General features: G+C 39.8%; 1 protein-coding gene across 5 annotated transcripts in view; it reads right to left on the bottom strand.

The window, feature by feature from the left end:
• RALGAPA2 (Ral GTPase activating protein catalytic subunit alpha 2) overlaps nt 1–25,162 on the bottom strand; it is a 374,428-nt gene that overhangs the window by 254,034 nt on the left and 95,232 nt on the right. For all 5 annotated transcript variants that reach the window (XR_009458933.1, XM_019491013.2, XM_059720247.1 and 2 more), the window contains exons 8-14: nt 24,235–24,373; nt 22,065–22,264; nt 19,927–20,154; nt 12,195–12,368; nt 11,090–11,227; nt 7,097–7,245; nt 1,141–1,252 (exon numbers count right to left, since the gene is read on the bottom strand). Coding sequence is in view for 4 of the 5 variants with exons in the window: in XM_019491013.2 (XP_019346558.2) it covers nt 1,141–1,252; nt 7,097–7,245; nt 11,090–11,227; nt 12,195–12,368; nt 19,927–20,154; nt 22,065–22,264; nt 24,235–24,373 (1,140 nt within the window). In the remaining variant the exon portion in view is untranslated. The remainder of the gene's footprint in view (nt 1–1,140; nt 1,253–7,096; nt 7,246–11,089; nt 11,228–12,194; nt 12,369–19,926; nt 20,155–22,064; nt 22,265–24,234; nt 24,374–25,162) is intronic.

The raw sequence follows: 25,162 nt of genomic DNA, 5'->3' as shown, positions 1-25,162 counted from the left end.
TGGAATATGGCTCATAGGTTGCCCATATGATTCATCAGTAAGTTGTAAATTTCTTTAAGAAAACACAATTTGGAGCCAAAAGGAATGAAAGGTAACATCCTGGTGAACACAATAGGGTAAATATATTTTTGGTGATCAATTCTAGATAAGTTCCCAGTGTTTGAAATTCAAGAGTAATCTACTGTGCTAAAAAGAACTCCTGACAACAACCAGAACTTGTTGAAAATACCTGTTCATAATACTTTTACTTTCAGAGCTCTGAAATAATATAAGAGAATTATCATTATAATAAAAAGAGCGAAGTAAAAAATTGAAAACTGTCAACAAACAATGGCACATCATGAAAAATCTTAATGCTAGATGCCATGAGCCCTCATATTGTACCTCAGGGCATAAGTACTTACTAATTTACTTATGAATATTTTCCTTCATTTAACACAGTCCAACACTTTGACTTGCTAGATGAATTTACCCATTGGAAAACAATTATAGAAAGCTCAGATTATTTGCGATTTTGATAGAGCCAAGTTGCAAAAATATAGCTAATCCTATAAAAGGAGGATGTACTGATTATGATATACTAGTTATGTTATTTTATTAAACTAACCAAGTTGTTTCCATATGAAAGTAAGTATTTTGCAACTAGAAGAGTGCAAGATGAACAGGAAACAGGAAATTACTAAGAACAAACAATAGAAAATCTAGCTGTAGCTTCTAAATGAGGGATCAGTGAGCATAAAGGGAATGCCTATTTTCAGCATAAATGTTTCTCTTACAGTAGTAACAAAAGCACAAATTCCATAACACACATTTATGTGTCTTTCTTACCATGACATGTAAATATCTCCTTCTGGCTAGAATGAGAGACCTGCTCCAATGCAGCTGGAGCCTCTAGTGGCTACATTTACAAAACAGACAATGCCCCATTAAGTCAGGATATCATGGGTCATAAATAGTATTTTAATATGACAGGGCAATATTGAATTAAAACAATAAAATTTTAAGAGGCAGAAAAATATAATGGAAAAACAACCTCTGATACAACCAAAACTAACATGAAAATTATCTACCATTCTTCTGAAGATGCTTTGCATTGCAAAAGTAGATTTACATGCTCTTAACAAAAAGAAAGGCACTTACCCGGAAAAGCAATCCTGCCATGCTTTGAGCAAACGTGTCCTTTATTTGGTTATCCTTTGGCCTCTGCATGACTGCTTCTGTAATTCTCAGGAGAATCTGTAACATCTGTTCCCTGGTATCAAAGTAAAATCTCACATTTTAGTTGCATGTTTTATTAATTATACTTGTTCATTTGTCAGTGGGAGAAATGTACCAAGTCTCAAACTGAAAACATGATTATGTTCAAATATACTTTGCAGATGACCTTCAAGACAGAGATATAGAGATGGAGGTAGAAAGTTGGGGGAAAAGTTAACCTTTGATATTTTACTAGGCGACTCAGAAGGGGAAATAACCAAAATCCCAAAGTCACAGGCAAGAAAGACATCTCTAACTAGTTCAATAGTAGGTCCACACACAGACCACTGGGAGTGCCTAAGGAGAACTTAAGGATGCCCTTAGTTACATACCAGGGACACTGTAAGACTTTAGAACTGAGTGTCTATAGAAGCAGTCAAAATTGTGTATTGTTTTTGGATGCAAAATATTTAATTTTATTAAATAATACAAGAAAGCTACTTACCAGTAACTGGAGGTCTTTGACATGTATTGTCCACGTAAATATTGCCACAGGTAAATATACTCAGCCGTAAGGCTTTGATAAGATACAAGTATTGCTAAGGTGTGAAAATCAAGTATGGTCCAGTCCCAACCCTTCTCCCCCAGGGACTGAGGGGATAAAGGGAAATGAACACTTTTCACTCAGTTTCCTCTCAGTCACAAAACTTCTAGTACTTACGACAGAGGAGAAAAAGGAGGGCAGGGTTTGAATATGTATGTGGATAATACGTGTCAAAGAACTCCAATTACTGATAATTACCAACCTTTTCTTGCCTGAATAATTCACCTAGATGACCTCAATATAGTGCCCACACATACCTAGAAGTGGGCCTGAGTTTCCTAGGAAAACAGAAACTGAAAGACTGTCATAGTAAAAGCAGCACCATTCCTTGAGGCCTCCACAATAGCCTAATATTTGTCGTGATGTTCAACAGGCTACCTACCTCCTATTCTCACTGAGGCACCAAGTCTTGCAACACGCTCAAATGCAAGTTGTGCCCCCCTGCCCATCAATACAAACTCACATTATCACTGGGCCAACTCACATGGATTATAACATCTGCGGTTCACTCACTTGCACCTCTATCAACATCATATATGCCATCACTACTTACAATGCCCCTCTTCCCAGGTTTGACAGACAGGGCAATCCCCATGTTAAAGAATGAGGTAACACTGGTCTGACATTGAGGCCAAAAAACACAGAAAAGCCTAGTGCAGAACATTTTAACATTCCTAGACTTTTCATTGATGACCTAAGAGTACCTGTTTTTAAACAACAGTACTTTAAAAGCTGACTTGACCAGAAAATTGTAAGACAAGAAATCATCCACAGATTTGGTTTTGTTAATTCTGGTCTAAACAGGGACTACAGATTCTTACTCCATTAGCTGGATTAACTTTTTGGACCCCTTTGTTCCATTTGGTTTATCATCTGTTTTGCCTTTCTCAGCACTGCCTTCCCTCTTCTGTCTTCCCCACCTCCCTCACTTTTCTGCCTTCTGCATTCAACTCTCTCTCTATTTGATACCCTTCTCTGTGCATGTCCTTTCATAGTATCTGATGAAGTGAGCTCTTGCACACAAATGCTTATACATCTCGGATTCAGTCAATAAGGTACATTTCTACTCTTGTCTTTGCTCTGACTTCAGACTCACACAGTTAACAATCTCTGTCTGTATTGATACAGGTCTGTATTGAGCTCCAGGTGGCCTTGCTATAGATGCTGCTTATAAATACACTGCAAAGAAAGGCTACAGACGTAACCTAGACCAGGGGTTGTCAACCAGGGGTACATCTACCCCATGCTGCCGCCTCCCAGGAGCAGGGTGAAGGCAGCAGCGCCCCTCTGTGGGCTGCACAGGTGCCGCCCAGCCGGCCGGACACAGGGGGGTGGGGAGATAGCATGTGGCAGCTCCTGCTGCCACCCACCAACCCACACTGCCACCACTTTGCAACTAGCCGCATGCCGCCTCCCACATCCGGCTGCCGGGGGTACACTTATTAAAAAAGGTTGAAAACCCCTGGCCTAGGGTGACAGCCCCCCAGAACCCAAGGAGCCTGCAACTCAGCAGTCCTAGAGCCTCCATACACTGCATGTGCTGGGGGCAGGGGACAGGCAAGGAGGGAGGGGCTGGCAGTACAGCAGGGTGCCGATGAGGTCTGTGGTCCTTAGCCACTCCAACATTGGACACCCCTGGCCTAGACCTTCAAGGAAGCAGGCTTGACCTCACTGATGATGGCCCTACTTCATAACAGTTTCATAACAGAGTTTAACAGAGCTTAAAGATTCAACTTGGCAATCTTTGAACCAAAACTTCCATGTGTTTAGATTTCTCTACTATTGCTATAAAAAGCTTTGTAAACCCACAAAAAGTCTTAGTGATGTGCAAATAATCAGCTAAAGCTTTTCTGGCATTGAAGGACTGTAAAAGATAATATACAGAGGATCTGCTGGGACAGCTCAGATCTTACTCGCTCTCCTTGCTACCAATTGCCACTAGAAATGCCACTTTCATTGACAAGGAGTAAAAAGCATATTGCACATATCAGGATAACCCACATACAGTCTTAGCATACCTTATGGAATACTCATAGTAACAGGCACATCGGAGTGGGGAAAAGATAGGGGGAGTGGTACAGAAATCATCCTAAACAAACCAGGGTGGGGGAAAGAGAGTAGACTGGAACTGGAGTCTGGGAGAGAGAAATTCTGGTTGTAATTCTGAGGGGAACACTGGATTGGTTGTGTATGAAGAACTGGAGACTTGGATCCAGGAGCTGGCAATGGAAATGGAAGTGCTGAGGAACTGGAGGGTGGACAGGAAACAATGGCATTAGATGGGAAGAATGTGGTAGGAATGGAGAACAAGAACAGCTGAGCAAGGGAAATAGGCCTGGGAACCAATCACAGAATGCTGAGATATGATCTGAATGGGCAAGGAGCCTGGGACTAGAAAAAGAATGGTGCAGGCAAAGACAGCTGAACTGGAATTAGGAGGAAGAGTGGAGAAAACAACAGACAAGAACAGTTTGGAGGGGCTGAGAGTGAGGAAGATAGAATATGGGAGAAGAGACGGGAGACATTTTATAACCAGGAGCAGAACCTGTTTCTTAGCATCTCACTATTTCTCCACTGCTAGCAGGTATCTGCTGTCACAGCGAGTGTCTTTCCTCACATTAATACTATTTTAGGATTTCCTACTCCTTGGAGGAAAATCCAAGGTTGCTTGATTTTGCAGCCCTAATATACTGAGTGATGCAAAATATTTGCACACAATGACGTTTCTATCTGTAACATATCTTCTAAATATCATATGCAGTGAATTGCAAAATTTAAAGGAAATGTGCTACCCTTTAGGGATTAGAACTCTTATTAGTTTTGGTAAAAGTCAGAAAAAATAAGAAGCAAAAAGGGGGAGCATGGAGAGCCCCAGGCACCTGGTTAGCAGAACCAGCAGCTCCAACCAGCTCTGTAACTGTTTTCAGACGGATCAATTCATTAAAGCTTTCCAGCAAAACCCAGAGCTCTTGGGTATCCTCATAATCAGGAATCCAGGTTTTCTGTTCACCACAGAAAAATGCAGTAAAACCCAGATTTTCTCATTTTAAGGAGAAAAACCCAAATTTTCTTTAAAGGAGAAAAATGCAGGGAAAGGACGGGTTTGCCCTTGCAGGCTGGCAGAATTCCAGGGCTACCACCCCCACTGCTTCTGGGTGGGCATAGGGCACCTTGGCATGACGGCATGGGGCTCCCTGCAGTCATGGGTGACTGGTGCCTCTTCGCTCTGGGGGTCTCCCAGTGACCAATTGCTGATGGGGGCAGAGGGGGTGCCCCCCAGCAGTGGACTGCCGACCGGAGGGGGGGAGGGGTCCCCCAGCAGCCAATTGCCTATCCTGGAAGTGCCAGCAGCAAACCAGAAACCAGAAGTGCTGCCAGAAAAACCAGAAGAGCCACTGGCACTCCTCGAGGGGGCACTGGCCGGCCCTCCCCACTCTCCGGCTGGTGAGGGCCAATTTCAGGGGAATCTGAGCTTGCAGCGGGCAGCCTGCACCTGCCCCCAGCACAGGGACAACTCTGGCTGTGCCACCCATCTGTTGGGGAATGGGAGCCAGGCGATCACGGCCAGTCACAGTCACAGTCACTCCAGGCACCAGGAGCGACGCTCAGGTCTCCCCCAGCAGGAGTCATTGTACGATCATAGCCCTGCTGCACCTGGCCTGGGCACAGGTGGGCTAAATTGCACAACCAGGCTGCGCACCACCAATGCACTGTGGCACTAGTGTACGCTCCCTGCTCAATGCCTGTAAGCATTATAATGAAACTCGCTGAGCACTAGGTGGAATCACGTATGAATGTAAAATGAGCGTTATAGTGAAATAGTGCTAAGTGAAACAGCATTAAGCAGGGGTTGCCTGTATAGTGGCGTTTCATTTTAATTGAGAAAAAGCATGCATTTTGGGGTTTTAATCAGAGGATTTGTGATTTTTAAACAAAGAAAACCATAATCCCTGCTCATAATACAGCTTTTAAAATGATGATTCACAAGCACAAGATAAACCAGAACTCAGAAGGGAAAAGGAAAAGACAAACAGCAGACATGAAGTAACCCAGAGTCCATAGCATGATGGAGATATTAAGAGAGGTTATGTAGAGTTCCTGAAATGGAGGGAAAGGGACAACTGACACACAGGGAGCAAACAGAGGGGAATGCAGGAGAGCAAGCAGCCCCTAGTGTATGCAATGTTGCTTCTGTAAGCAAAGTGCACAACTTTCTAGCGCGGTCGTCCTCAACCTTTTCAGACTCAAGATACCCCTCATTAGACTGAAGGTACCCATTTGAAAATGCTAACTCTTAACTTTCATTTGTTATTGACGATGGAAAAATAACAGAACAATTTTTGTATTGCAAAGATATTAGAAAGACCACCATGGGTCATGTTTTTAAGACTATGAATTCCTATTTGAAATCTCTGGGTTTCTCTTGTGAATCATGTTTGTACACCAAACTACTAACACTGTACAGCACCTTGGAACGAATATCAAGGCAACCCCTTAGGATGCTGCAGCACTTTGGTTGAGAATCACTGCTTTAGTAACATTCTATCAACATAGATTTTGGTTTAATCTTCTACATATTTCTACTATTAAATAAAATAGTCCATCTTGCATTAGAAAAATACTTTTAGATTAAACGCAACTGATAAATATGCAAAAGTGGTGGAAAGTATGCTCAAGCCTACACACCCAGGCAAGCACTTGCTTATATTTGGTGATAAATAGATCAAAGAGTTAAGAAGGTATATTCAAGCCCACACAGATGAGCACAAACAAAAAGGCACCTGTCAGCCCTAGTGATAGAAAGAGGAACTGAATGGGTTTGATTTAAAAAAAAAGCCTTCTCACATTTTCACAGCAATCACAGGAATTTAGCTCCTGAACTACAAGGTCTGCCTTAGTGTAACATGATCATTTCAAACATCAGAACTGATTCATATCATTCTAGATCAACAACTTAAAAATCAATTTTTAATTTAGCAGCATTTACCACTGCAAAATTTCAATACATTATTGTAAAATGCTGAATGTTTAGCTTGCACAAGAATCAAGTTTTATGACTGAGAATAGTTCACCTAAAGGTTATAGTAGCAAAAGTTTTAAAACAAAACTCTCTCAATACTCAACATTTTATGAGCATTTTTCCCTCTGTGGAATCATAACTTGTGTTACCAAATAGTAAGTATAATCTTATTATATATTTTTTTAAATAAAGCCTTTTCTCCTGATCAGTTATTCTGCCTTACAGTTCTAATATTAATACAATGTGAAATATAGATGAAATAAATTAAATCTTACCATGTTTTTCTGTCCATTGAAAGTTCCATTATCATGCGCCTAAAAATACTCAGAACTGCTTTGCAAGCATCAACTTGCTCCTTTAAGAGTGCAGGGACTTCAGCACATGGTTCCAATAAAAAAACATTTGCAGAATTGGTCAAAAACACCTTGAAAGAAAAGCATTTTAATTAGAAAAAAATTCAGTGCCACACAAGATTAACAGCCAAATTCTGCAACAGCCATTTTGTCCTCTTTTAACTGAACCTTACCTTTCTTTAGAGTAAGTTGTGTTACTTTTTTTTTTTAATCTATCACTATTTTCTTTGCTCTTCCACACAATTTCAAAGAAGAGAGTTAAGTTTCACCCACTATAATAATAAAAACATAATACATATTCTGTTTGTTTTCACTGTTACAATAAAATGGAATATTTTCAGGATCTTTTGAATGTTTGTTTTTGCCCCCTTTTTGCCAGCTATTTTCTAGCTGAACATATCGAAACAGTAGTTCTACTTTTGAAAATTTACTTTTAGCACAGGCAATCCCATAGCTTCAAACAATTCCCATCTCTGTAAGTATGCAAATAGTTTCTAATATGTCTGGCTTTCCAAGTCAGGAGCACAGTTTAATATGCATTTAAAGAAATACAGCAGAACTTAAAAGTTGTCCAAAAGGAAACTCATTAGAAGGTTCAACTGCACTAACAGTTGCTTCAGATGGCAAAAAGAAAAAGGCCTTTATCCATTCTTTACTTAAAAAGCAAATCTTGAATCAGTGCTTACATAACCCGGCAGAACTCCATTTTTAGCACAGCAAAAGGAAGTATAGAGTGCTTTCTGGCGTATAGAGGCATTTTGACCACTTTACCTGAATGTCCTCTTAAAGGGCCCAATTGTACAGCTATCACATTAATAGGAGGACTCCTGCTGTCTTTAATGTAAGCTGGAGGGCCCTTAACTAGGATAATTTTCTCAAAAGCCAGCCCATCAAGGACAAAATTTTGAAACTGGAACAGCAGCTTGTTAAGAGAAAACGTCTTTGCTAACAGACTACTTGAGTAGATGGCTTATCACTAGGTTCACAGAATGGGATAACCCTGGCTAACCCCTAGTACTCAGGATTAGTATATAATTTAGTCCCTTTTTAATGAAATTTAGGATGGGGAGGGGGTAGAGGGAATAGTAAAGGTAGAAACCAAATTATGCTGCTCCATGATCCTTAGATTATTTTTAATCCAAATTTTGGATTAGAACTGCAGAGAATTATTTAGTAGCCCTAAGAATCGGTAAAAACTAAAAAACAAGCTCTCAGTTAAAAGCTGTCTTTTCTTTTTAAACCAGATGTGCATTTTACCTTCTCAGACAGGCTGCTGATGTGTGCAGAAAATCATCTCCTGATTGGTGACACTGCATGCAGATTTGTCTTTAAAGTTTAGATAGCTAGTTTTGTGAATTTCCTCTGCCATATTTGTTTCTTGAGTGACCATGTTGACTTTAGATATACTAGTAATATATGCCTGACTGAATGTTATGCTTTCCCTATCAAGTATTTCTGCAAAGACATGAGAAAAAAACACTTCATATTTGATCAACAGTTACTTCTTTTCAATGTTAATACAAAGTCCCCAATTCACATATATTGCTCCTGTTAATTCTGCCTGCACAAGTAATTGACTACTTGGTGTTCATTCAGTTATCCAGTAAGACATGCAGACTGAACAAGAAGAGTTTAGAATCAAATGAGGTGAATAGCCTGAGCTCTTTGGATCTATACAACTCAGGCTATTCAAAGTTGTAGAGACAAAAATAATTGTAATCTTTCTTTCAGCTGCTTCTGCTACTTAGAAGTTATGGCCTATGCTGGCTATCGTACTAAAGATTATTTTAGTCTTAAGACCGCAAGGGATTCTACTGTGGATGTCCTCTGACTAAATCAGCAATGGTATGTGTTTCCTACCTGCCAGCAAGGAGCATCTTCTTGTTCAAAATGAGATGCAAATAAATCTGTACCTTTGAATTAAACCTATTTGCTGCTATTTTTTTTTTTTTTTTTTTTTTTTTTTACACATAATTTTATCACTAGCCCATCACATTATAGAATGTCATAGATGGAAAATTGCAACTGCTATAAAAAAGTGTAAGAGCAAATTTTATTTTTGTTCCAACTTAGTGAATGAAAATTTTACATAAATAGCCATTTTAACCTTAATTATAAAATCTATACAATACAAAAGTATAACAACTTAGGTAAACAAGTAATGTATGTCACCATCACCCTTTGCCAACTCCTTGTTTGGACACTCTTGGCATGTGGCAGCTCACTCTACTTTGAAAAAGGAGGAAGCCCCCTTGAACTTAGTACACAGTGACAGTGTCCATGTAGCAGCTTATATAGAATGGCTAAAGCACTGTCAGTTCACTCCCTAGCTTACTGTACAGCAGTTTCTCTATGTAGAGAAATGTTAAGATAAAGAGCTCAGAAGGAAACATTTACATTTAATTCACAACCATTTCACCTTATTTTTAAGATACAGAAGTATTGACGTTTCAGCTACTGCCATTCTCAAATTTTTGTTGTCAGGTATCATTATAGCTACTTACATAAGCATGCATTTAGACAGTTTACAGCTGAAGCAATTAAAATCAGGATTGAAATCTCAATTTTTTATAAGTCTGGTTTTAAAAACACCTTACCCCGAAGCTTTAAGCAGTTACTTTTTATTAAATTCTCTTTAGGTACCATGACTGAAGTGCCATTTTGCGTGTCTTGAGTTACCCACTTAACCAGGGGTTGGGGGAAATGTGGTCTTTTTTTTGTTTTGAATAGGAGGTAAAGAAACTGTTTTTACCCTATAAAAGCCCAGATGTCTTCAGAGATTTTGTTGCAACTTTTCCTTCAGATATCTATCCGAGCAAAGTTATAGGTCCGTGAAAATTGACTTAGAATGGAAATTGTCTTGCACGCTTAGACAAGTGGAAAACCTAAATATGTTTCTATTTTCTTATACAGGCCTCTTCTGTTAGGGTTACCATATATCTGGGCTTTCCAGGACCTCTTTCTGGGTCCTCAGATCTCCATCCAGGCATTTTTTTAAAACCTGAACAAATGTATAGGATTTTGCTCTGCTCCACTGGTGGGAGCAGAAGGAGGGCAAGTGGAGGCAGGGGGCACCATGTGAATCTGCATAAGCACACACACATGGCTGGCATGCAGCCTGGCAGGGTGGTGAGAACAGCCTTGGCAGCTGGATGCAGGTAAGTTTATGGGAAGCAGGGGCTGGAGGGCCAGGGCATGTGAGGAAGGTAGATGCCTGCCTGCGCTGGGGGATGGAGTCCAGATGCTAAGGCTGTGGCATGTCACAGGGGCAGGGGGAGGGAGGGCCCTTTGGGGGCAGTGGGGAGCTGCGCAGCCAGACTAGTGGCACCAGGAGCCAGGGCCCGTGGTCACAGAGGCAGGGCATCCGGGAGAGACAGCCCGGGAGAGGGTGTAGTCATGCTGCCTGGTGCCAAAGGCCTCTCCTCCTCCTCCCTGCAGCCCGCACCAGGGCTGGGCTCATTCCACCGCCACCCGCATGTCAGAGCCATTACAGCCACTGCATTGCAGCATGGTTGGGATGGGGCAGTTGGATGCACCCTCCAGCAGGGCTGGAGGGAACAGGAGTTTTGGGTCAGGAGTGAGGGGCACCAGCAGGACTGGGGAGCCTGTGGCTTGGGAGAGGGGCACTGGCAGTGCCAGGGGGCTATGGGTTGAACCTGAGGGACACCAGCCCTGGGGGGTGAGGGACTGTGGATCAGGAGTGAGGGGAACTGGCAAGGCCAGCAGTCTGTGGGTTGGGAGTGAGGGGCAGGAGCAGAGATGGGGCTGCAGGTGGGGAGTGAGGTGTCCCCATAACAGGTGTCCTCTTTTTTGGAATTGGAAATATGGTAACCCTTCCTTCTGCCAACTTCCAAACAGCTTACGGGAATTGTTGAAGTTCTTGTTAAAACCACAGGCTTTTTCTGAATACCATACCTGTAATGCAGCCTGTGCCCCAGCTTTCACATTCTTGTCTTCATCTTCTAATATACATCCTCTACTAACAGCACTAGTGAAGGAATACGTTCTTCCCCAGCTGGAAGTTCTTTTATGTCCAGAATGTTCAGTGGCAAACTTTCAAAAACAAAAAAGTCAATTTATTAATAGGGATATATCTTTCATTATCCTTTATGTTTACATACAGAACATGCAAATGCTATGGGGAGGGAAACAGAACAATGACACGGGTTCCATGCTTAATTTGGAAATAAATTTGTGCCCATTAATCAATGTGTTCTTTTATTCAAATATTTACATCATATTATATTTAAAGGCTCATAAAACGTTTAAGGGCTGTTCACCTTAAATTCAGAGTCAATATTTTGGCTCTCTATAAAACAGTATAAAAACTGGCACTGCAATTTTTTTTTTTTTTTAAATATCTGCAATCTTTTTTGCCAGTATGAAGAAATGCCCTTTTAAATAATTTCACACCTCAGAGAAATGGTCAAATACAGTTGGGATATATTCCTGGTTCAATATATGAAAAAGGTCCAAGGTACAAAGTTCAGATCTGCATCTGAACTTCCTAATATTCAAGATGCCTGGATCCATGTTTTTGCTCTAATTCAGAACACTGACAGAAATTTGAAAATGGAAGTTGGCATTTATCAAGATATTATAACGCATTTATGTTTCAAATATATGCAACTTTAATACTGCCATTTTATACCCAAACTGAAATATTACTGCCAGAAGGAAATATCACTCTATACAGTGAGCTCTACTTTGGTAGAACACACAATTTAATATTGTAAAATGTAAATTATTTGTTTAATTAAGCCTATCTTATGGTATTTATATGGAAACAAAAGGAAGATAAGAGATCATGTTTTTGAAAAGGGATCGGCATCCAGAATCTCCCATTCCCAGGAGTGGGCATTATGAGACTTGGCACTTTTTAAAATACAGATTTACAGAAGGAAAAGGTAAACAGGCAAATAAGTATCAGTTTAGTTACAAAAAGATTTTACAAAGCAATATTTAATAAAAGATAAACATTATTCCACCTGCTTGTATTAAATAACAACTGGTACCATACATGTTTGCTATCTGTCTGTGTTTCTGAATGCTCCAAGGTAGTCAAATCATCTGGACTGTTTTCTTTTTTATCTGGTTCTTCCATAAACACAGGTTTCTCTTGCAATATCCATTTTCTGTATACCTTCACTACTTTTCGTGTTGCAGATATATCAGAAGAAGGTAATAAAAAAGCCTAAAATGCAAAGTTAACTGAGTTTATCTATTTATAGTATCTTATAAATTAAACAGTCCAAAAGAAAATAGCTTAACTTAGAATCTTTAACTTTTAAATTGCTACTACAAAGAATTACAATTATCACCTATATATATGAAAGCAGATTAAAATGTCATTGCAGAGGTCTATGACCATTAAAACTGATTTTCATACCACATTTGCTCAGACTGCAAGTAAAAAAAAAACTTTTTTTTTCTTATTGCCAGCTCAACAAATTCACCCTTGGTTCTTTTTCCATCTCACACATCATTATCAGTGATCAAAGGCCTGCAGGTTAAATTACACCCTCAGCTACTTCACCCATGCAACCCTACGGACATCAGATTATGTTCTTAGGGCCATACATAAAAACCTGTTTCAGGCAAGTGCAGTTAATTTACACAATGGTAAGAGTTAAATGGAAAGAATGGAAGAACAGCAGTTATATGTAAGTTCTATTAAACTTTCTGGAATCCAATGGAAGAAATTATTTCTGCACACTCTGTAAAGTCTGTTTTTGGGAGCCCTTCTATAAAAACCTCCCCTTTCAGAGCCTTGGGTGGCAAGCCTGAGCCCTCCCCCCTGCCCTGCAATTTCAGGGACTGATAGACACCTAATAAAATCTGAGTATACCTGTTGGCCTTTTCCAAGATTTTAAAGCCAGGTCATGGGAAACTGACTTATCTACTAAAATACAAGAGTGACATCCCCCATCACAGGTCAGCGTAAGGCTCAGGGACCAGGCAAGCTTCAAAGCATGCGTTTTCAAGCAGAAGTCTATTTATAGATTCATAGATTGTTAGGGGCTTGAAGGGACCTTGTAGATCATTGGGTCCAGTCCGCCTGCACTAGGCAGGAAAAGACAACTGGGGTCAAGTGACCCCAGGAAGGTAACTGTCCAGTCTCCTTTTGAAGATTTCCAGGGTAGGTGACTGCTCCACCACTGGAGGGAGTTTATTTCATAGTATGGACACCCTGACTGTGAAGGAGTTTTTCTTGGAATTGAGCCTGAAGCAGTCTTCCAGGAATTGCTCCTGGTCTTCCCCATGGGTGCCCTGGCGAACAGCTATTCACCAAGTCCTTGATGTGTTCCCTTGATGTAGCGGTAAGCTGCTACCAAGTCCCCTTCTTGCTACCAAGTCCCCTAGCCTATAATTCTTATCCAAGGAAAGGTGGCTTATTTTGAATGAAGTAATTTTGTTATAGGTACTGAAAGGGAAATTTTGAAGCCATGGAAAAAAACTGATTTTCTTCCGTTTTTTTTCCCTCCCCAGGAAAAAACAGAAATTTGGGGGAAAATTGAAATATATGCAATACTTATTTTCTTAGCACCCTTTACAGATCTAAATTCACTTTGCTACTTTAAGAACATAAAATGTATTATGTGTAACTTGGTTTGCTCATATAATTATCATGTTTGATAGAGATATATATATAATGCATCATGTTTGATATATTTATTAAATTTTAAAGTATTGTTTTGCCTACAATAATTACAATTTGCTAATTTAATTTAATTTAAAACATTTTAAAATTTTGTTACAGATGGAGCTACAAGCTGCTGAACTCTAAGGAACCTAGCATCTCTTAGTTTTTGTCAGTTTGTGAGAAGCAGGTAAAAAAGTTGAAAACAGACAAAACCATCATCGTTATAGTAAAACAAAGGAAGTTATTATTCCAGTATTCTGGACTTAGTCTCCTCCACAGCATCAAGCAGATACAGAAAGCACTCATGTTTAGAAACAGCTGAGAAAAAAAGGAAGCCCCCACCCCAAGCTTCATTGAATACAAATTTTGCTCTGTGAAACTTTTCTAATCAGTCTCATTTTCTGAGCTATCACTATCAGCAGTTTCTGCTTCTTCTGATTCTTCATGGACTTCTGAAAACTGAAGGTTTGCCTGGATTAAGACAAGCTTCTCTACTCTTTCACATATTAGTTTATTTCTTGATTTGGTGAGAATATTTCCAAACATAGACCAGTTTCTTCCACATGCTACAGAAGATGGAGGAATCTGAAGCAGGCAAGAAGCAAGAGGAGTCAGAGGCTGTTCTGCAAAGGCCTTGGCACCATGCTGCAGGAGGAATATGCTTGGCAGAGCCCCAGACTGCATTCCTGGACCAAATACCTGAAGATGTTCTGTACTCTGCAACATTTGAAAATACCTTTCCAACATCTAGTCCTAAGTATTGCTTGATTTGTAATCCAGTCAAATGCAGTGGCAGTGCTATCATCACTAACATATCTGCCTTTGAATCTTAGATCCAAGAGATTTGCAGCAGCATGAATTGATTGGCAACAAAATTCTTCCTGTCTGTTAATAAAGTCTTTCAACTTTTATTTCGTCTGTACTTGTAAGCGGAGATGCACTTAGATTCTCAAAAACAGTTGATTTTATCTGGGCCATGTGGTAAGGAATGTCTGACAAAAGTGCACTGTCTGATTCAGACGCAGTGACCGGTGAAGAAAATGGCTTTAGAATCTTCAGGGAGGTCTGCAGCTGCACCCAGAAGACATCCTCATCAAGTACAGTGTTCCTTACACTTCTGAGTACTTTAAGATCCTCAGTTGTTACTGTTTCTTGGAGAGCTTCTTTGTTTTTTAGTAAACTTTCAAATGAGATCACCACTTCACCCCATCTAGTTTAACTACAGAGTTTGAGTGTCACTATTTTATTCTTTGCATTATTTTCTTCCTGTTTCTTCTTAAAGACTGTAGCCACAATATGAATAGCTTTTACAAGTTTTATAACTTCTTTTGCTCTTCAATAGATCTTTTGCAGAGTGTCCAACTTCACGATGTCATTAAGAAGCAAGTTTAGCCCATGGGATGCACATCCTATTGCAGTAGTATGTGGATATTTATCCATTATGATCTCGCATGCTGTTTTCATGTTACTTGCATTGTCAGTCAGCAAAGCAAATACTTTATCGCTCCCAATCTTCGGTAGGACTTCATATATTTTACTACTGATATACTCTGCAGTCTGCCTGTTCTCTCCTGTTTCAGTGCTTCTGTAAAAAACTGGTTGAGGTGTTGTTATCACAAAGTTTATGATTCCTTCTCCCTGACCATTTGTCTATCCATCTGTAAGTACTGCAAGACACAGTGCTTTGTTGATTTTTCCTTGCACAGATTGCATTGAACCTTCATATTCAGACTCTAAAAGAGGCTTGCCCAAAGAATGTCTGCTGGGCAAATGGTATGATGGTCTTAGTAATTTAAAAGCTTCCTGCCAGTACGCATTTTTAGTTATTGACAATGGCATCCCAGAAGAATATACTGCTCTTGCAAGAGCTTGGTCAATTTTTTCCTGATCTTCAGGTGTCATCTTGTCTACAAATGAAGCTACTGAGTCTCTTTTGTATACAGGTGGTTGCAATATTTGGTTACTTGAGGATATTGATTGGGCAACTCTTTGAGAGTGTACTTTGCTGCTTGTTCTTGATTTACAAGAACTGTAATGATCTGATACTGTAGATAGCAGGCCTGTGAGAAGCAGCAAGTATTTGCTTCGGATTTGGATTCAGCCGATTCAGGGGGACAGTGATTCTATTTGGAGATTTGAATCACTGTCCCGATTCAATTTGGCTAAATCAGATCCAAAGATCTGGCGCCACTTTGGAGATATGTCCATAGACAAAACAGGTAGCAGTCCGCACTACCCTGCACACAGCTGCCTCCAGCTGGTAAGTCTGTTGGTGTTGTGGGAGGGGGGAGGGAAGGGGTATGAGGAAGGGAGGGATTGGGGCTGGGACAAGCTGCCCAGCCAGGGTGGAGGGCATGGGATGCGAGCGCAGCAGCGGTGGGAGTGGGGGCTCTGCCCTGTTGCCACTTGCCCAGCCGGGGAGGGCAAGCGGGATGCAGGCACGGCAGCGCTGGGAGCGGGGTTTATGCCCTAATGCTGCTTGCCCAGCTGGCATGGGGGACTGGATACTGTCACCGCTTGCCAGCTGGTGCAGAGGGATGGGCACTGCCACCACTTGCCAGCCGGTGCAGGGAGGCGTGTGCTGCCACCGCTTGCCAGCCAGCGAGGCAACATGGGTGCAACAGCGCTGGGAGCAGGGGCTATGCCCTGCTGCCACTTGCCCCCTTCTGTCTGGAGTGAGCTGTGCTCACATTCCGACCCCCCTCCCTGTCCCGACTGGCCAAACAGTAGCAGGGCATAGCCCCTGCTCCCAGCGCTGCTATACCCACATCCCGCACCCCCTCTGCCCCTCTCCCCGAGTCCTGCACCCCCCGCCCTAGCTGGGCAGCTTGTCCCAACCCCCTCCCCAATCCCCCAACCCCAACAGACTTACCAGATGGAGGCAGCTGTGTCCAGCATGGTGAAGACTGCTGCCTGTTTGGTATATGGCCAAATCTCCAAACTGGCCAAATCTTTTCTGAACCGATTCAGAGGCTTCCGATTCAATTTGAAGCTTTTAATTGGTCTCCCGATTTGATTCAGAGATTCAGTCCCCAAATCGGGCTGAATCTGCTCTGAATCGAATCAGCTACTGAAGCTTCACACAGCCCTAGCAGATGGGAAGACTTTTATGTAACACTATTACATAGTTACTAGAAGACTTCTTGGGAGAGTAAAGGGTAGTAATATACGAATACCTTGTCTTATAGAATTTTATTCATCATTCTAAAAGAAAATATATGTCATAAGAATTTTTTTTAATTTTTCCAAAAAATTTCATTTTTTCCCAATTTTTCAGAAAAAAACCCAAAAGAAAAACGTTCTTGGAAAAAACCTGAAACCCCACCCCTTTTTTTCCTGATTTTTTCTGGGTTTTTTTCCAGGCCTTCACATCTCTATGTAGGTTACTAAATATGTCAATCTGAAATTCCTGGTTCAATTTTTTTTAACTTAAAAAATCTAAGCTAAATCAAATAAAACTTTGATTCTTAGCATTTGACCTGGGCTGGATAAATCCCATAATCTATTTTGACTTCCTTCTATTTTGTTATCATATGGGCAATCAACATTAGAAGAATTTTGGGACTCAGATGAACACCTTTTGAATGTTTCATAATATACAAATCCCTTATGCAATTAACTCCAACTTAAAAGAATTTTTTGGTTGGCAACAACATGTGTCAGCTTAGATACTATAGGGTTGTTGGCTGTAGCCGTGTTGGTCTAAGGACATAGGTAGACAAGGTTCTTTGGGTAGATGTGAAATCTTTTATTAGACCAACTAAATAGTTGGAAAAATTGACTTCTATTCTACCCAGGAGAGCACACAAACACCAACAGACACTCCCAACTGCCTGAAGAAGGGTGTTTGTGCCCAAAAGCTTGCAAAGAATAATTCTTCCTTACCCAAAGAACCTTGTTTGTCAATTTAGATACTGGGAATTCATTGTTTTGTAAATTATAAGGAAGAGGTTGAAATCTGGTTTTAACAGGAATACTTGTCTCTAACTATTGAGAAGCTAACTACTGATGGACTACTGATCCAGAGCTAATCTTTTTCTACTCTAATTACAAGAAGCTGAGAGCACTTCAGTGACAACTTGGTCGAAGTCTGAGCAGAAGATGTGTGTCAGCACAGCTATCTCTGGCGCATATGTGGCCTAGTGTTATCAGGCAAGACCACTGAGGAAGCATTAAGAAACTCTGAGCACTTCTCAGCTGGAAGAAAGGATACTGCAATAAAATCTTGAGAAGGAGCAGTGATGACGGTGAATGAAAAGGAGGGGAATTAATCTGTATGGGCTAAAAAAGACTCTCCTTCACTTAAAGAAAAACACAGATAAAAAAACCAATCTGCTTCAATTTCAGAGTAGCTTTTTAAATTAAATAAAAGGCTAAGTATTTCTGCTGCAACATTTTTCATGTCTATGAAATCTGGTAGAGTTTCAGCTCTTTTGAGGGACCACTGTACTAATCTATCATCATGTCAGAAGAGGGCAGCATAACACAGCTTTCCATAAACTATACAAAAATATTATGTAGGATGAAACCATGTCTACCTGTTTTTCAATACACCACACACATTTTCTGCTGAAAAATAAGGTGAAAAATATGGAGTGCTAGAAGAAAGCACCCACTAATGATTTTTACTCTTCCCCACATAGAAGTTAAATATTGACTTTAATGCTTGCTGCAGAGCCAAAGCAAGGATTTTGTAAATTTAACTATGTTTGTACATGTACATACAGTATCATACTTATATGCCTAAAAATTATACTATGTGTTTAACAATTATGTGCACTAGTGTAAATCAAAATGAATGCTTATGCCTGTAAAATAAGGTAGGCAACAACTTGAACAGAATTGCTGTATTGGTCCGAAAATCCATTTGTATTCCTGTTTGATGTTCTTATTTTTCTTTGTCAAAACTAGAGGATTTGCATCCCGATAAAGAATAATTATTTTTTAGATTTTCATTGCTGTTAAACGTCAGAACTACTTTTAACCATGTCAATCTGGTCTGTTTTCTATGTACACAGAAATAATATTATTTTCTTTCCCTGCTTTCTTAGTAAGTGATTTTATTTCGAAGTGATATTCAAAATTAATAAGTAGATGCACAAAATCTTACACTTTGTACAAGTTTGTAATGGTTAAATCACTAGTCAGTCTATAAATCACAAAATGGAAAACTCAATAAGTGTAAAAGACAGCACCTATCTGACTGTGCTCCGAAATAGCAGAACAGAATATCACATTTCATGTTTTAACTGCAGACACATCCTCTGAACTCAACACATTTAAAGTATATATTTATTTATTGGGGGGGGGGGAGAGAGAATGTTTCTTTAACAAACAGCATTGCATTTTCCCCTATTTGGAACACTAAAAATCACAATAATCTTGGAACTGGGTCCAGATAGGACTCGAAAGATAAAAAATTTGAAGACACACTGATGGTCAAGTTCAGTTAATCATTTGACTTTACTGCCTTAACAATGTTTTTTCAATGCTTAAGCTACTTACAGATGTTAACACACACACACTTACACACTTTACTGGAAGCAGCAGTGTGTGAGCTGGACCCGATTCCACAGCGTCTGTGTAGATCAGGTGTTTCAGTGGGGCTTTTTGGCACTCCTATTTAAAGCACATTTAATCCCCTATTAGATAAAAGCGCCAAAAAAGCCCCATTAAAGTGCCCAATTTATAGAGATGTTGGGTGACCTGGGTCCAACTAATGCAATGCTTCTTCTGAGCATGCACTGCGCTCAGAGCAAGTGACACTTTTTTTTTTTTTAAACTTCCGTAACCAGCCTTAGGCTATAAATAGACATTGCCAAAGGAAGCAAATCCACTTCACTGGGTGAAACACACGCTGCTCATTGTCCCACCGGTTAGGCTGCCCATATTTTCCTGCCCTAAAACAAAAAAAAGTCCACTGCAACACAGAGGTCCAAATTGATACTACTTTTTCTCATGGTCACAAATTTGGGCATCTGTGGCATGACTAAGGTCATGGACATAGGTTTGCTTTCAGTTTGTGCTGTCACAAAAGTTATGGTAGAATAGCATATACCTCAACATGTTTTAAATCATATAACAACATATGTGATCATATAATACTTACCTGGCGAAATACTTCATTGACAAAATTGACATAACCTCGAGTGGACAATAAAATCCTCTGCACCATCTCATACACTGACCGATGTTGTTCTTCAATGCTGCAAAGGCTAGAATTACTGAGTCTCCTATCAGACAAGGTGCTACTGTTGGAATGATTTCTTTCTTGCTCCAATTGTGCGATGGCTTCCAGCTCAGGGTTCTTATCTTGAGTTGAACCACCACCAACAGTCTAGACAAGAGAAAATGCCAGCCTAATAAAGCAATCACATCATATTGTACTTAAGCAGACCAAAAACCCAGCGTAACTTAGAACTTACTAGCAGCTTCCCCCAACCAACGAACCTCAGGATCCATTGAAATACAACTCTGAACTGACTTATTGAGCCAAGCAAAACATTAGTCTCATTTTTAGTGCTTAATATGCAAACTCTTTTCCCCTATTCTGCTGACTGTTTGTCAACCACGTAAGATAGAAAACCATACAATGAGATGAACTGAACCAGGTTGTTGGTAAAGGAGTTTTAATCACTTTGGTCAGGTACAGACATTACACTTTTACTGGTATAAGTGACTGGAAACCAGTCTATACCTGTAACAGAACAGAAGTGTGGCACGCAAAACCAGTCTATACCCATAACAGAACAGAAGTTTGGCGTGCAGAGCCTGGTTTAAAAATGGCAGAACTCAGTCTAAGATTTGCCCTCCCCACCAAAAGGTGAGTGTGGGTTCTGTTGGCCTATCTACCATTACAACCTCAGTTTCTCCAAAGTAAGATCCACCTCTAAAGATTCCTGCTTTCTAAAGAATAAAAAGTAAGACTCTTTGGCCCATTATGGACTACGAGAGAGAGAATTTGGGATCCAGAATACCCCCCAAGAGAAGGAAAAGAAAAAACAGAGTAAGAACTAACTACAGTAGGAAAAAAAATGAACCCAGTATGCATACAGATTTGAGGCAGTATGGCAGAGTGGTAAAGTATAAATTCATCATAGCTGCAACATTTTGTAATAAAAATACAGTTAAAGTTATCCAATCCTAAAACAGAAAATGACAGAGGACAGTCTTTATAAAAAGCTGTTCTGTAAAACTTATTCACCTTAACAGAAGAAATGAAACGCTGAATGAAAAATGTGTCTTCCAAAATTGCACTTAAATATTTTTTTCACTAAAAAATTCTGCCAAGACGTAAAGGCTGAATAGAAGAAATGCACCATCAACATGCTTTTGATTTAAAAAACGCTTACCATAAATTTCAAAGGTAGAAGGGAAGCAGAAGTCCATGTTTTGTGATATCCAAAGTCATTAAGAAGTTGACATTTATCAACAGTTGTCACATTGTTCTTATACATTTCAATTTATAATAGGACTCTTAAAATCCCTATGTGGTAACTTACTGAAAATTAAAAAGCTATCACTTTACCATACCTTGGCATGTTTAAAACAACTATTTTAACTGGAACTAATTGCCAACTCTTCTCTATGGTTATGTTGGAAGTAGCTTGCGAGATATTCACTATCAAAACCATGGAGACAAAGAACATTAATCCATGGTATTTGGAGTTTCAGAGAAGGTGAAAAAAATGTATAAACAAAAACCCTTTCCTATTAAAGACTGATAAGACTCAGTTCTGTTTAGACTTTGAATTGCTATAACATGCACTACTTCTGAAGCAACCATCAGTGTATTAAAATGCAAAGCTTTACAAGGGCCATTTTGTTATTTATCATATACTTTCCCAACCAATTACAATTTAGTATTGATATGCCAACTAGCAGCAAAACATAAGACATTTTTCTCATTTTTTGTAGTATTTCTTGAAAATTTGCAAAGTAAAAACTTAATTATGTGAGCAATATGCTGATGTTTGAGCATTTCTGGATTAGAACATAAATGTATAGTGATAATATTCAAAAGCAAACTTCTGCTTTTTAAATGAAGGAAAGGACAAACCACAACAGGAATGTTTTCTTACATTACTGAAGGGATTCCTCCACATACTCAGAAAAAATCACTTTAAACTTCATCATTCATTCATTCACCTGAGCACATTATTTTTTTTTGCTTCAGTTGTCAATGTATCATGATTACTTGCAACCTTTCAGCAAATATAAGGAAACAAGGTAAGTTCTAAGGCATACCTGGATGATTTTAGGCAGCACTTCACCTCCATTTTTAGTGCCCTGAGCTGCTGCCAAGTACTTTTTCTCCAGAAAGAAGGTGACAAGCCATTTAATAAAAACAACACGGGCAGCCATATATGGAATTTTCGTGCTGTAAATGTTTTCATTGTTTCGGGTTGCAGTAACGTACACTGGTTTTGGTCTCAAGTCAGGAATATCTAGGTGAGATTAAACAGAAAATAATAAATATAATATTTAAAAAATGTAATGGCTTTCAGGCCTTGGCTAAAGAAAGTGAACATTAAACCTACAACTCTACCCAGTGTGAAATAATAAAAGTTATTTTTACCCCATAGATATTATGCTTATTAATAATGTGTACTGCCATCACTGTGATTGATGCCAAAGACAAATACGACAAAGCACATACCAGTGCCCTCAGAACTTAATTCATAATGAACAAGACAGAGAAAAATAAAAGAGAAAAAGAAAAGGACTGGGAGGCAGGGACAAAATTGAAAGAAAGAAAGGACACACGTTATAGTATAAATCAAATCTTACAACTTATTTTTGTCAATTAAGACAGAACAGGGAAGGAGTAAACAAGACAGGAACCATGAGTGGAAAGAAACCTATAGTTCCAACACAGCACCTAAATCAGTACCTAGGGAACTGCTCAAAGACAAAAGGATTTCAATTTTAAACTGAAGGAGGCTTTTAATCATGTAATTGCACATTTTAGATGGCTGTAGAGTGCTGACTACTCTCCTCAGAACCACACCACCCTGTTACTGCATGCATACACTCACAGCTGCACTTAGCCTCATCCCACCCTCACAAATGCTGCACACTCCCCCTCTCCCTTCAGGAAAGAAGAGGTAAAATACAAACTGTATGTAAGCATATACATTTATGACTACATTTGTATCACAACTTCTCCCTGATATCTGGGCAAAATACAATTCTTTCAACATCTGGTCTGGGTCATTTATTTGGTCATTTTTAAGTGATCCAATTACATATTTCTTGTCCACTTAAAAATGTGAAAGCAGTGGAAGTTTTTGTTCTTCAAGGAACATAGGATCAAGTCCGACCCGCGTGTGTGTTGGGGGGAGGGAGGAGAATGAAGGGAAGTGTCCTAGGTGGCTTGTACATGCCACAAGGGTTTCATTTGGTTTAGTTCCCCCTAAACTGAAATAGTGGGTTTTTAAAAATACCACTTCAATTTAGGTAGAATTAAACTGAACTAAACCCCCATGGTGTGTACACAAGGGTGGGGGCCTGATCCTTACCTGCCTCTTTGGTGGCAGGGAACAGGGGTGAGCTGCCAGCAAGCTGACCAGTCTCAGCTGTGTGGGGGCCCCCTGAGGCAGCACCTGCCCGCTGGCACCCAACCTGGGCAGTCCCGGGGGATACTGCCGTCGCGGAGAGGGGCACTGGGCCCCCACACAGCTCAGGCAGGCTCTGGAGATGGGGAAAAAAACTAACAAAGATCAGGTTTGCCATTTCTTTTTTTTCTTCAGTGGAGCCTGCCTGCACGGGTTGCCGCTGGGTCCCACAGCCCCTTCCAGCACCCCGTGCACCGTTGCACTTTGTTCGGTAGAAAATAAAACACATCAGAGGTGTCTTATCTTGCTACGTACCAAAATCATTTAAGGTGGAATATGCCACCGAGTGTGCAAACAGCAACGCCATTAAAGCGGAATACACTGCCGGACGTGCAAACAGCAATGCCACTGAAGCGGTGCAAAAGGGCATTTAAGTTGCTTTAAAGGCCAGTTTTGTGGCGTGTACGAAGGCCCCTAGGTTCTGTCAGCTGCCCCTCTGGGACATGAGGAATTGCCTTTGGCCATAGAACTATAACAACTTTGTGCTCAAGGCAATAAATGAGCAATATCTGGCCCTGAAAAACAAAATTTGTTTTTATATGAATGGAACTTTATATTTCATTAAAATGCTGTATATAATTATGTTAATATAATCTGTTTTATGATTACGGAAATGTAAAAAAAGGAAGTCTAGAATAGCACTAGGGAAAACTTCCTTTTTTTTTTGGTAAGACATTAAAATTATTACAAAAATTATATATGTCATACACTTATTCAACCACAGTAATAATGATCCCATAGGCTCTACAGAAAGTAACCACCATAACTTTTGCTACTTAAAGGTAAAATTTATTACTTACCAAGCACAGGCTTGTAGAGGTTGGTTAGTTTTGTAAAAGATGGAAACAAGTGTGGAAGATAATACTTTCTAAACAAGGTGAAGAGAAACTTAAAACCAGTGTCTTGGTTTTCCTTATTCTTCCACTCCAAGCTTGCAGCCTTTGCCATGGAGTCAAAAGAGATATTTCAAGTTAATACACATTCTACTGAGATGCTCTCCAGGCTAGCAATAAAAGCTGTTTTACTGAATGTGAATGATGGAAAACTATACTTCAATAAATATAAAATGTTACTACACTATTTCATACTTTTACAAAGTATAACAAAAGTATAAGAAAAATGTGGTATGTACCACATCATTTAAAAAGCAAACACAAAGAAAACCTATTAACAGCTGACACATATATACTGTATAAAGCAGTAATTCTCATAAATGCCATGAAAAACTAATGTCATTAATAGGTTAGAATATTACCAAAATTAAACAAATCTTCTTACTTATAAGTAGGATTCTATCAAGCTATAGTTTGTCCATTATATTTCCCTCTCTTAACCAGCACATCTAAGTCTTGACATCAAGTGAAGTTCCATTGGCACATATAAGACACCCTTGGGAAGCCTCACAGGTAATTACCATTGGCATTGGAAAGCTGACTTAAAAAGTTTAAGATTTTTTTGTGCTTAACTATATCAGAATTGGTGTGTCTCAGGTAGAGCAAACATATAGATTAAGTAGGCTTTTAAACTCTATTCTGCCACATACTGGTCTGCAATAGCTCTGCCAGTCTACAATAACTCTGTCCAGGCAGTATTAAATTGCACTAAATGTGGTAGTCTAGAAGTGATGTGGTAGCTTTGATAGTGTAGGAAATATGCAAGAGGCAAGGATTTTTGTGGGCAATACACTTTACTGGACTAACTGCATGGTTGGAAGAGACTTGGATCTAA

Source organism: Alligator mississippiensis, chromosome 1, assembly GCF_030867095.1.
Source record: "Alligator mississippiensis isolate rAllMis1 chromosome 1, rAllMis1, whole genome shotgun sequence".
In the NCBI taxonomy this organism is placed as follows: Eukaryota; Metazoa; Chordata; order Crocodylia; family Alligatoridae; genus Alligator; species Alligator mississippiensis.
Note: the sequence above shows the minus strand (reverse complement) of the source record. Positions and strands in the feature narration are given on the sequence as shown.